This window comes from Microcebus murinus, chromosome 10, assembly GCF_040939455.1.
Source record: "Microcebus murinus isolate Inina chromosome 10, M.murinus_Inina_mat1.0, whole genome shotgun sequence".
NCBI lineage: Eukaryota > Metazoa > Chordata > Mammalia > Primates > Cheirogaleidae > Microcebus > Microcebus murinus.
Genome location: NC_134113.1, coordinates 24,790,660 through 24,804,800, shown reverse-complemented (window position 1 = coordinate 24,804,800; position 14,141 = coordinate 24,790,660). Strand labels below are relative to the sequence as shown.

Sequence of the window (14,141 nt, the reverse complement as noted above, 5' to 3'; positions counted from 1 at the left end):
GTGTGTTAACTAAAAGTAATTTCCTTTCATCCTTTAGTTAGCTGAAGAGTATGGAAAGGAAAGCAGATGCACCTAAATACTAGATTTACGGCCAGTTCTTATTTTGTCTTAAATTTCTCTTCTTTAATATAAGAGGATATCCATGAACACTGAGACACTCACTTTTCAAGCGAAAAGAGCTCACTGGAAGATGTCCGTATTAGGAAATCCTGACCTCAGAATCACTGTGCTGTGCCTGATAAGTTTCTGAGTTGCATTTTCTTTGCTAGTACTCAAACTTGGCTGCTGGCCTGCCAACCTAAAACTTTAGGAACATAGTTTAAATACCCTTAGAACAGAAAACCCACCATTAACATATTGCAACATCAACATCATGTTATTAATTGAGGAAGTGACAGAGTTAGGTTTACCCTCCTTGACACATTTTAAAAAACATCTTAATGATCTTCAAAATTCAACTCTCCAACTTATCTATCCATCCATCCATGATTTCAGGACATTTTGTTACAGCATATCTTTTTGAGAACTTTTACCTTTTCAAAGAAGGCAGGACCCTTAAACAGTTATGAATCACCAAGTGCCTTAAGTGCAGCATGAGAACATGACTGATCACTCTCTGAGTCAGACGGGAGGAACACTGAAACCACTAGCTGCACTAGTGACTGTTATGGCCAAGGTGAAACCCAGGAAAGGAGACCAGACAGACAAGCCTATGTTGGTCATAAGGAACTATTTATTACCTATTATTTAGGACCTAGTAATCTGCAGAAGCTTGCAAAATAACAATGAGGAGAGCAGTTATTTCAGTTTGCCATGTTAAACTAGTAGTATTCTATAACTTTCCTGCTCCTGCCAAAACAAATTAAGCATTGTTCAAGACTTCACCAATAAAAATGCCTCAAACACCACTGAGGTTATTTTTATCAAAGAAAAAAACCCAAAAGGTGCAGTGTGTATGGGTACCACAAAACGCCTATCCTCTCTGGCCACCAGGTGGCATCATTGATTAATATAATAAAAGTTAATTACCTTCTGATCACCACCCCCCAACATTAGCAGCACAAGATTAACTGAAACACATCATGTACAAACAACCTCTAGGGATAAGCAAGTTAACTTTTTTTCTCATTTATAAGACCCAGGATGAAAGGATGTGGACCTAACACATACTATGTCTTGTTAGAGGCTCCTAGTGAGCCTTGCCACTCCTTGATTACCTAAATCAATAAATAGCCAACTTAAAGCAGAAATGATTAACATTTACTAAAATTTAGTCATCTTTGGGAATCTGGGACTTTTTTCATTCAACGCCCAGTCAGATTCCAGGACTGTGTGCTGAGGAATGGTTGGCAGCCAAACACAGAGGAAATGAGCATATAGGGGGGATAACATTCCAAAGGCAAGTGTTTTGAATTTGAAGCTATGTCTTGCTTTGTATTATTCAGGTTTCTCCTCCATAAATATGTACAGAGATCAACAACAGACACAGAATTATGGGATCTAGAGAAAAATAAGTCTCGCTTTTTTTTGAGCCAGAGCAAGATCCCATCTCTACAAAAAATAGAAAAATTCACCAGGTGTGGTGATGGGTGTGGTGGCGCATGCCTGTAGTTCCAGATATTCAGGAGGCTGAGGCAGGAGGATCGACTGAGCTCCAGGAGAATGAGGTTATAGTGAACTATCACGACACCACTGCACTCTAGCCTGGGTGACAAAAAGAGACAGACTCTGTCTCAAAAATAAATAAATAGGCCGGGCGCTGTGGCTCACGCCTGTAATCCTAGCTCTTGGGAGGCCGAGGCGGGCGGATTGCTCAAGGTCAGGAGTTCAAAACCAGCCTGAGCAAGAGCGAGACCCCGTCTCTACTATAAATAGAAAGAAATTAATTGGCCAACTAATATATATATAAAAAATTAGCCGGGCATGGTGGCGCATGCCTGTAGTCCCAGCTACCCGGGAGGCTGAGGCAGAAGGATTGCTCGAGCCCAGGAGTTTGAGGTTGCTGTGAGCTAGGCTGACGCCACGGCACTCACTCTAGCCTGTGCAACAAAGCGAGACTCTGTCTCAAAAAAATAAATAAATAAATAAATAAATAAATAAATAAATAAATTGGAACTAACTAATGAGCACACATGTGCATAGAGGGAAGTAAATCTCAAAGGAAATCAAGTGTGTGTGGGGGGGTGTTCATGGCTTGCAAAGCAAATACCTTTCTGTGAGTTAGAAAAGGCTCCCTCTCTTGGGGCACAAAATATGGTGAGCAGAGGGCAGTCTGTTCTTGGACCTCAGTCAGGCACCCTTGTGCAGGAATTATTTGAGGAAGCTCTGTCTATCCACGACTCCGATAACCCTGGTCTCGAGGTGGCATTTGCAAAGGACTCACAAACCAAGCCGAGTCATAAGGCACAATGGACAGAATCTGTCCTAGGTTCCTTTTCAGCAGGATAGACTAGCTAGGCATATCCAGAATGCCCGCAGGAGAATCAACTAGGGGGAAGTCTCTCAACAAAAGTAAACATTCATTATTTTGACTTGTCTGAGACTGCTTTTCTTAGTGGATACATTTTCTAATCCTTCAGGCTGCCAGTTTATCAAGTAAGAATCTTAAGCACACAGAGATGGCCTTGGCACATTCAAGCCACACTTAAAGAAACTCTTACCCATATTTGGTCTGTATTACCCTGACTATCAACAAAGAGCAAATTTAGATTTAGGAAGATAAGCGTATTTCATTACCCAGCAGCCGCATGAAGAATAAAGCAAATATAAGCGTGAAAGTAAGTTCAACTAAATTTTAGTGTTTTCTCCAACTGGAACGGTTCCTGAGCCCATGATTCTGACAAAAAACTGTGAGAGAAACTCTTTAGCAACAGATTCTGCTTGTTATATCTTTGCCAAGACAAGTCCTAGCAATAGAGGCATTTGGCTACTTGCAGGGAATCTGGGTCAAATCTGCCTTAGAATTGAAAAAAGAATGGCTTTGTAGTAATGTCTATGGGTAGAATTCAGGGTATCTGCAGCCTTGCATGGGCAAAAGCACACAAGCCAACAAACTCTTTTCACTAACCTGTTGGTGAAATATAGAATTTCCTTCCATTATAAATCTGGGCAGGAAGCCACAATAGTATTAGCAGTATCTGTGACTTTATCACCACAGATATTTTTATAGCATATTGTGGCTGTGGCAGACATCTCAAAATATTGTTCACCCTCACCACAACTTCAACATCATGGTATTAACAGTTATTAGATCTGCCATCAGATTTTATTACATGTATCACTATGTCACATCTGAAAAATATTTATTTATTTATTTATTTGAGACAGAGCCTCGCTTTGTTGCCCAGGCTAGAGTGAGTGCCGTGGTGTCAGCCTAGCTCACAGCAACCTCAAACTCCTGGGCTCAAGTGATCCTCCTGCCTCAGCCTCTCGAGTAGCTGGGACTACAGGCATGTGCCACCATGCCCGGCTAATTTTTTCTATATATATTAGTTGGCCAATTAATTTCTTTCTATTTATAGCAGAGACAGGGTCTTGCTCTTGCTCAGGCTGGTTTCGAACTCCTGACCTTGAGCAATCCGCCCACCTCGGCCTCCCAGAGTGCTAGGATTATAGGCGTGAGCCACTGCGCCTGGCCTGAAAAATATTTAAATAACCACATTTTAGCTTAATTGGTTTTCCTTTTAATCTTGTGTATTTTATTCCGTAACTTAAAAAAATATATATTCTACAAAGGCTCAATAGGCTGTGTCAGATTGCCAGAGGGATCCAGGCACAAAAAGGTTAAGAACCCCTGTAGAGAAAGTGAGATTACATTTAAAAGCTCTAAAGTGATAGAATATTCAGATAAATGCACTTACCTTCTATTACTCTAAAGACTTTCCATAGCAGTAAAATATTTCATGTACATAATTTATCCAATACCAACTCTCAAAATACCTTGTTCACAACTACAAGTAAAAATGAATTGCAAAAAAGGAAAAAATGAATTGCAACAGAACAAGAGCTGAAATAATTACAGCAGAATTCTGGATAGTATCATGATGGAACTGCCTTTTATCAGGGCCTTTGTGTTCGGTCAAAAATTAAATTCCTTGGCTGGAGTCCAGGACAGCCCCACTTTTTATCAAGTTCTGCCCTAGAGAAAGTGTTAAAATGACATTTGATATATGCAATTAACCTTGGGATTTAAAATAAATACTTCCTAAACAGGAGGTTTTCAGTTAGAGTTTTTCTTTCGTTCTTTTTTTTTAAATTATCCATTAACTTCTTATCTTTTTTACATGTGCTTATTAGCCTGTACATAGCTCAAATTTATAGCTTTGAAACACTATAACAGATGTTTTTAATATCTCATTTTCTAACCAACATGGGAAATCCTGGATTTCTAAAACCTAAAGGGAGTTAATATCATACCAGACTAAAGGCAAAGACTACAGGAAAAAGTAATACATTATTAAAGCAACCTTTAATATAACATAAATATTTTGAACAAGATCAAAGAAACTACCTGATCCACATTTAATCAAAGTTCAAAGGACTATTTTTTCCTAAATATAGAAGTGGAAAAGATTTTTTCAGAGGAATTTTTAAATTGTATTTTTCATTATATTTTCTCCACCATGATCCTCAACTGATTCAACTTATTTCAACACCAATGCAATAACTTTGCACAAATGAAAGGCTTTGTATTGTAAAAAAAAGTCATACAACATATAACACAGGTAGAAAAACTAAAAGGATCTATGATAGTCATCTATGGATGGCAGAAGATGAAAAAGGACTTTTTAAAAAATAATACTTATATATTTTTATATGCACAAAAAACCCCTTGAAAGACAAAAGTGACCCTTACCAAAATAATAAATCACCAGAAAATACTCCCTCAAAATGAATGACTACCTGTTGTGACTGCTACTTGCATTAAAGTATGCCACTGACTTCAATGGGTTTATTATCTAGTTGAGAAGACACGACATAGAAATGTGAATTAATTAAAACAGCTAAGATTCAGTCAGGAAACATGTAGCAAGATCAATAAAATTTTTAAGAACCTAGAAAAAGTTCAGTAGGAGCCTGAGTGGTTGAGCAACTGCTTCAAAAGAGGAAGATGTAAACTCCTTCAGGGCAGGAGGCCCCAATGTGTTGTTCCCAGTTTAAAAGGGTGTCTAGCTCAGGGTCCACCCAGATAAATATTTGTTTAGTAAGTGATTAATAGAGATAGGATCTGGCGTGGAAGGACAAGTTTCAGGAGCTTGTGAGAAACCTGCTACCACTAGAGCAAAGGAAAATAAGGCTCAAGTGATTCTAGGTTATTCACTGAGGTTTTTTACACTGTGAATGAGAGGTATTCAGCTTTTCTAATGACCAGAATCAAAGTATGTCCTTGGAAGAGAAATTAAGCAATACTGTGCTCGGCTACATGGGGCAGTGATAAGTGTTAGGATGATCAGTAGGAAGATACTGCTGTAATTTGGCATGAGTTTAGAAAGGGCTGGCCTGGAATATAACCAGGAAATGAAAGAGCAAGAACTAGAGGTAGAGGAAAACTTCAAATAGGATCTAAGCCCCAAACAGATTTAAACCTCTGGCCTGATAAACTGGCCTTGAGCGGCCAATACAAAAGCAAAATTTACAAGTTTTTAGGCTTAATTTAAGTAAAACTCACTTTATTACACAACTGTATGCATTCTCTTAGATCCTGGATTTTCTTTTCTGTTTTAGACAGAGACCCATTCTGTTGCCCTGGGTAGAGGGCAATGGCATCGTCATAGCTCACAACAACCTCAAACTTCTGGGCTCAAGTGATCCTCCTGTCTCAGCCTTCCAAGTAGCCAGGACTATAGGTATGTGCTACTTTGCCAGTTAATTTTTTCTATTTTGGGTAGAGATGGGTCTCCCTCTTGTTCAGGCTGGTCTCAACTCCTGAGCTTAAGCAACTCTCCCACCTCAGCCTCCCAGAGTGCTAGGATTATAAGCATGAGCCATCAAGACCTGCCTTAGATCCTATTTTAAGTTGACCTTAAAAAAAAAACTACCAAGAAGTGAGGTGGAAGTTTTTTTTTTTTTTTGTCTTTGTTTTGTTTTGTTTTAGCCAAATTACCAATGGGGGGTTGTATACAAACTTTAGTGATGTAAATGATAATAAAGTCTGAAGTAACCCAGCCAAGGTAGAAGTTTTTTACTACAATGAAGGAAGAGAGAGCTTAAGTAGAATACCCTACAAACCCAAATTAAGTGAGGGGAAAAAAACATTGCAAAACAATAGGACAGTTGTTTGAATAGTAGTGGCAGGACTGCTGTATCTGGGGATTTCCACTTAAGTTTCTCCAAAAGGATTCCAAAAGAAACTATCTTATCTGATCATCTATGCATTTCTCAATCTTCCCAGCCTAAGGAACCAAGGTGAGCATAAATTTACTTATAGGAGTCAGGCAGGAATCCCTCTCCTTTTCTGCCTGAAACTCATTAATAAATCAAAGTTGTTCAAGAGTTGCCTCAAATAAAGTATCACTCCTCTCTGCTCCTGTATATTCTATGTATTTGGAATTAGTCCAAATTCTAAAATGGAAACAAAAGTACTTACCTCATAAGGTTGTTGGAAAGATTAAATCATTTGAGATTGTTTAGCCAAAGATGGGGACCGAGTTAATTAACATGTTTGAAAAGATGTAAACTTAAAACTTAAAATGCAACTTTAAACAATCTAAGGGCATAGACATGGGCACTTTTGATAGTGACAGTAGAAATATCTTGCAAAGTAGGGAGCAATCAGAACATCACAAAAATGAGTATTGTTATTGCTTTCATGGCCTTTTGGCTAAGATCAAGTATAAAAATGAGTATTGGAAAATCAGAATTTTATTTTATTTTATTTTATTATTTATTTATTTTTTGAGACAGATTCTCATTTTGTCACCTGGGCTACAGTGTAGTGGCATCAGCCTAGCTTACAGCAACCTCAAACTCCTGGGCTCAGGAGATCCTCTTGCCTCACTCAGCCTCTTGAGTAGCTGGGACTGCAGGCATGCACCACCACACCCAGCTAATTTTTACTATGTTTAGTAGGGCCTCACTCTTGCTCAGGCTGGTCTTGAACTCCTGGGCTGAGGTGATCCTCCCTGAGTGCTAGGATTACAGGCATCAGCCAACACACCCAGCCCAGAATTTTAAATAAAAATAAAAACAAACCCTTTGTTTTGATCCCCAAATGTCCTTAGGATTATAAAACCATAGGTGCTTCAAGTAATACTATTAGCGGGCCGGGCGTGGTGCCTTACACCTGCTACTTAGGAGGGAGGCAGGAGGATCGCCTGAGCTCAGGAGTTTGAGGTTGCTGTGAGCTAGGCTGAAGCCACAGCACTCTAGCCCAGGCAACAGAGCAAGACTCTGTCTCAAAAACAAACAAAAAATACTATTTGTGTAGCCTTGGACAGGATATTTCACCTTTCTGCATGTGTCTTCCTTTTAAGGAGAAGACCTCATCTCCAATGTACCTTAGGTCTCTAAAATTCTATGTCTCATATGTTGTTCTTTGGAGCAAAAACATTTTGGCTAATGGTATGTTTTAAACCTAGCTTAAAACCAACCAAAATTATTTCCTGGACAGCTTCAAGATATCTAAAACTGACCCAAATATTTTAGAAGGCAGGCCAGGTGCAGTGGCTCACACCTGTAATCCTAGCACTCTGGGAGGACAAGGCAGGACTGCTTGAGCTCAGGAGTTCAAGACCAGCCTGGACAAGAGGGAGAGCCCGTCTCTATGAAAAATAAAAAATAAAATAAAAATATTTTAAGGGGCCCCAAATTATAAGATATATTCCCTGACCTCATATTTTAAATTAACTATTAGCAATCTCACAAGGTATCACACTAATATTTGCTAAGTCACATGGCAACTAATACTAAGGGTCAAGGAGAACTGGAACAATCAAAGATGGCTTCAAAGAGCATGGAGGCCTTTGGGTCGGGCTTGGAGGAAGGGAAGAATTTGAATCAATGGATGAAAAGGCACAGGATGAAAAAGACAAAGCTTATCATCTTTGTTTAATTTTAGTCCTGACTTTGTGACCCAGAACAAACTACCTATCAATTGTGAGACTAAAAAAATCCACAATTATTGAGGGCTGCCAAAACATAACGTGTGTCCCTTAAATAATGAAAAAGATTTCCAGTTTAAGAAAGAAGGGAAACTGGTTTAAGATTAAACAAGAGGCAGCTCAAAACTAAAAATAACTCACTGGTATTATGAAACAAATGGAATCTGCTTTCTTCAAGAGAATTTCTAAAACTTGCTTTTGTCATTTCACCTTTTCTCAAAAAAAAACCAAACTCAGCATGAAACCTAAATTAAATGTGTGTAGCTTTTTTACCACTTAGATCAGTCATAGTAATGGATAAAAAATGTAAATAAATACATCAAAATTCTTTTTAACATTAAAATTTCAGATTCTTGCTCCATTCTTCTCACGTTTGAGACCATGGTTGTCTTTTGCCACTAAGAACAGTACTCCATTTGACAGCTGTGGAAACAACCTAAGCCATTCAAAGCTGGTTTATGATAGAGCATTGAATTTATCTAGCAAAAACACAACATGTGTATCAGTACTTCCTTTTGTCCTGTGTATTCTAGATCTCTGCCAAAGGCAGAGGGAAAAAAGTACAGATGGACAGGATATCCTCAAATTATTTGGTTTGCTGCACATCATTCCAGAGACAAATCTAGTGTCTGAGTCCAGTAAGAAATTCAAATTAAGTACCTGACACACCTAGAGTGGCCCAGTACTGGGGTTGAAAGGAGGGCCTTCCTCCTCAGCAATCTGCCTTTCACTAGGCAAGCCGGGAAGGCCTGAAGCCTTTGCCTAAAGGGAAATGGGGAAATTCTGATTTTCCAGGATTCACCTACTGCCTCCAATATAACTCTTGGCTTAGGAGAAAGGGATTAGGTAAAGGAGAAAAGCATGCACACTATTTCTTAAGAGCAGTTACAGGAACCGAGTATCTCAAAATCTATTTACAGATAATCACAACACATTGTCTTTAAAATGGTGGCATTTCGATGTTTCATCCATTTCAACAATTTTTTTTTTTTTTTTTTTTTTTTGAGACAGAGTCTCGCTTTGTTGCCCAGGCTAGATTGCCGTGGCGTCAGCCTAGCTCACAGCAACCTCAAACTCCTGGGCTCAAGCAATCCTCCTGCCTCAGCCTCCCAAGTAGCTGGGATTACAGGCATTCGCCACCATGCCCGGCTAATTTTTTTTGTATATATATTAGTTGGCCAATTAATTTCTTTCTATTTATAGTAGAGATGGGGTCTCGCTCTTGCTCAGGCTGGTTTCGAACTCCTGACCTCGAGCAATCCGCCCACCTCGGCCTCCCAGAGAGCTAGGATTACAGGCGTGAGCCACCTCGCCCGGCCTCAACAAAATTTTTAATACACAATCTATAAGCACATGAAGTCACTGCACATCCAATACATTTCAGCAAATATTCCAGAGGACCTAGTAGTATATGCTGGATAACTATGCTTGTTACCGAGACTGTATTAGTTTTTTGAAACTGTAATAGTGGTAAATTAGTGGTAAAATAGTGGTAAACTTTATCTTGAAGTTTACAGTCTAGTAAAAGATGTAAACAGATGATAATCATGACAACGAAATAGTAACAATGGTAAGGGTAAGAATACTGACTGCTACTACTACGACTAGCAGGTAATACTTATTTAGAACTTACTATGATTAAAACACTATTCTAAACACTGTTCATGTTTGGCTCATTGATCAATCCTTATAATAAACTACTGAGGTAAGTAACCAGGGCCATGATAGTGGTATACAAATATGTGAGAGTGACCCTCTAAACCCCATTCTGTAGTTGGAAAAATACCTTCTAGGGATTAATAAAGTTAAACAGGTAAAATAATGCAAGGATGTGGGATTGGGTTTATGAAAGATGTTCTGAGCAAATGGAAGTACAGGTTTGAACACCCAGAGGCAAGAATGCACACAGGGATATCAAAGAACTGAAAGCAGTTCCGTTCAGGCAATGTATAAGTGAGGTATACAAGCAATCTATAAATCCACATATTGGCCATGTACCTATAGTTCTAGCTACTTGGGAGGCTAAAATGGAAGCATCACCTGAGCCCAGGAGTTTGAGGCTGCAGTGGAGCTATGATTACACCACTGCACTCCAGCCTGGGTGACAGAGTGAGACCCTGTCTCTTAAAAAAAAAAAAATCCATATACTTGGCATATATTGGTTACTGGAGTGATATAAAAAGAGAGGCATTCTTAGGAAAGGCAGAGTTTCATAAGGGCAACAACAGTTGGTTGGTTGATAAACCACTAGGTGCCTGGTAAACTGCTGGAGAAGCCCACCTGTCAGCAGCAGCTTGTACTGAGGGATCCGCTGAACCGGCTTGAGGAGGTAGTGCTTGAGGGCCAGGTGAGCACAGCGTGGGCTCATCTGAAAGGAGAAGGCATCCAAAGTAAACACAAGGATTTTCTAAGAAGCAAGGGACCCTGGTCTAAGTGCTCAGGAAGCCAAACTTTAAATAGCCAGCAACTATGGAAGGGGACTCTTGGAGAAGCTCTCTTTTAAGGCCCATCTATTAGTTACATTGAGAGTGAAACCCTAGCCAGATTCAACACCAAGCTCACCCTCTCCTGTAGGCAGGTCTCTGAGATCACTCGCCTCCAGGATAAACTTGTTTACAGAGCATGGTGGCCACAGACTGAGTTCTAGGATGGTTAGAGCCCACCCTACACAGCAGCTCCCACTTAGGAGAGCATCTGCCAATGTATTCATAAATACAAAGAAATCCCAATGCCCCCCAAATAAGGCAGCAGAAATAAAACTACCAGTGACTGAATTCAAATAATGACCAGAGCCTTGTAGTCAATATACTCATAATAATAACAGGGTGGTGGTGGGGAGAAGTGCAGAAATTAAAGATAACCTGAAAAGCAGCCTTACTAGTTATCTTCTCTAGCAAGGCTGAAGGATGTTAAAATCATGTTCAGATGAATGACCTTATAAAAGACAGCTCCCAAATCACAGTGTATATAGGAACCACATTTTGACTTGATTATAAAGACATTTGGTTCCACCCTTTAAAGCTCTTTTCCTTAGTATGTACAAGAGATGTCTCTGCTCATTCCTAAGCCTCACCCCCATTTTGCAACCCAAGAGTTTACTGTAAGGTGGCATCAAAAAGGCCAGGTGAAATGTCTCTGCATCCTAAGGGCTAAGATAAAATGTCTTATGCTTCTTAACACAGCTCAGGTTGGTGGGTAAGTTTTTTCAGATTTGCTCAGACTTTTCATTTTTTTCTAAATATGCATCTCCATGGCCTGGTACACAAAGCAATTGTAAAATTATAATGATAATATATATTTAGAAAGTATCTTTCATTCAAGCAGCATTAATCAAGATAACTAACTCTCCTTGTCTTATGGCTCCCTGTCTTCTTTTGTTGCCAAGGTAACAGAACAACTCACTAGACTCCAACCAAAACCTGGGTCAATTGTCAGTTGCTATAACAATATCACATGTTGTTTATTGATAGAGTAAAGACACCAAAGGAAAAGAAAAGAAGACCACAAATGATTTGAAAGTTTAATTATTTGTATATTGCACAAATTAGATATCAGCAATACCATGATATTTTAAAGCTCTTCATTTCTAGTTTAGTGTGACTAGAATTCGCTGATCTTTTTGGTTTAGAAACAAAAAATAAGTCCTAAAATGTAGGAACCCAATATTTACCCCATAACGGTGGAGAGGACTTAAGCCTGGGCAACAGCAAGACCTTGTCACTACAAAAAAATAGAAAAATTAGCTGGGTGTGGTTGCATGTACCAGTAGTCCCAGTGAATTGGGAGGCTGAGGCAAGAGGATAGCTCGAGCCCAGGAGTTTGAGGTTGCTGTGAGCTATGATGATGCCACTGTACTCCAGCCCGGGCAACAGAGCAAGACTCTATCTCACAAAAAAATAAAAAATAATAAACAAAACTAATTTTCTTAAAAAAACATGTGTTATATCAAATCAAGCTTGCACCCTCTTAGTTTTGAGTCAAAACACAAAGTTTTGGCTGTCACATGCTACGAACAGATTATTAATTTTTCTTAACTTTGACACTAAAACTGTATTATTTATTTACCTAAAGGGAAACAAATTATATTTCCCATCCATCATTGCAGATTAGTTATAATAAAAGGAAAAGTTAAATAAAAAATAAGACAAGTTTTCTAGAGTAATCAAATTCATTGAGACAGAAAGGAGAATGGTGGTTGCTAGGGGCTGGGAGGGAGGAGAGAATGGAGAGTTAATGTTTAACGGTTGTCGAGCTCCAGTTTTGCAAGATGAAAAGAGTTCTGGAGATTTGGTTGCACAACAATGTCAATGTATTTAACCCTACTGAACTGTACACTTAAACATGGTTAAAATGGTAAGTTTATGTTATGTGTATTTTACCACAATTATTAAAAAAGTTCCATCAAAATATTATTTTTCCAAGTAAAAAAATATTCCGATGTGCATTAACAGCTTCTCAAAATTAAATCTTGTACACTACTTAAGTTCTCGCCATTTAATTTGTTTAATTCCTTCTTTGATTTTGAAGGGATTATATTCTGGCATCTTTTTGTGTGTTAGCTTTGTTTTTTAACAACTACAAATTATTAAAGTTTCAAAAACAAGAAGAAAGAAAGAGAAGTGTTCAACATTAGAAGGTAGGACATACCTCAAACTCTCTGACAACGGCAGCAAAGCCTGGGTTTTTCTTGCACTGTTCATCCAGCAAAGCTATATTCTTATCAAATTCTTTTATGTAGGTAGAATACATTTTCAGATATGGTCCCTTCTTTACAAAGATATCAGCAATTCTTTGTTGTTCAGTCCTATGGAGAGGGAATAGATAAAATTATAAAAAGAGAATAACAAACATATCCAAAACACATCCAATGATGAGCAGAGTCCCACAACCCAGCCATTAGCTTATAATTTCTTCTCTTTTTCTAAGATATATCCCAATATGGTTACTCTTCACCATGTATTTCTACTGCTACCTTCACATCTTGCCTGGATGCTGCCAGCCCGATGACAGGTCTCCCTGTTTCCATTCTTACCTCCTCCATCCTGTTCTTCAGCATAGCCAGAAATCCAAAAAATGTGTATATTATGTGACTTCCAATGGCCCTCTATTTCACTTAGAAATAAAAACAAACTCTACCTTATATTCTTTGGACATACAGAGTTCATTCCCACACTGCAGACGTTTACTTATGGTTCCACCTGCCTGGAAATACAGAACGCTGGCTGCTCTTTTTTTTCATTCAGATGTCAATTTAAATGCTCCACCTTCTTAGAGGGCCTTCCTTGGCCACTCAGTCTTCACTTACTACCACAGCATCCTATTTTATGTCTCTGCAGATCAGAAACTGCTTTTGATATTTTTCTTGTCTATTTTTCTGGTCCTTCCTCCATTAAATGCCTGCTCCTCTGAGAGTAAAAGCCCTGTCTATTCTGTGCACTCTGATATCCTCTGCATACTTAGAGCACAGACTGGCACACAGATATACATCAGAAAATCTTGTTGAATGTGAAAATGAAATAGTTCATCAATTGTTACTAAAAGCCAGTGGAAAATGTTATTCCTGAAAGTCTACTAAAACCAAAGAATAAGTCTTGACTCAAAGATCCCTGAGAGAAAAATATTTTAATAAATGGCAAATATCTCATCCAAGGTTTAAAAGAATTTTATTATGTCAGTAATGGTGGAGTTTTTCCCATAATTATAGTTTTAATTGTCCCTTTCATCAATTTCATCTGTTACTTAGGCATGCTTAATATTTTCACATAGAACATCTACAGATCTAAACTTGAGGAAACTTTTAGTACAAGCAAAAATATATTTAATCCTCTTTATAATGCTTGCCTAAATATTATTGAAGCCAATTCAGATTAATTTCCTCTTTGTCTTTTTTGATTTCCAATGTCATGTTCATGACATAGGGTTCGGGGAAGTGGAAGAGCCATGAGTACATGGAACTATGATTCTCCTTAGTCTCTCAGTGGGAATCAGAGTCAAGATTCAGCTTTCAGAACCTGGTAGAGACAGTGGAAAGCCAGTCTTGCT

General features: G+C 38.6%; 1 protein-coding gene across 2 annotated transcripts in view; it reads right to left on the bottom strand.

The window, feature by feature from the left end:
• FGD6 (FYVE, RhoGEF and PH domain containing 6) overlaps positions 1 to 14,141 on the bottom strand; it is a 116,257-nt gene that overhangs the window by 32,275 nt on the left and 69,841 nt on the right. For both annotated transcript variants that reach the window (XM_076007100.1, XM_076007101.1), the window contains exons 7-8: positions 12,747 to 12,903; positions 10,380 to 10,467 (exon numbers count right to left, since the gene is read on the bottom strand). In XM_076007100.1, the coding sequence (XP_075863215.1) occupies positions 10,380 to 10,467; positions 12,747 to 12,903 (245 nt within the window). The remainder of the gene's footprint in view (positions 1 to 10,379; positions 10,468 to 12,746; positions 12,904 to 14,141) is intronic.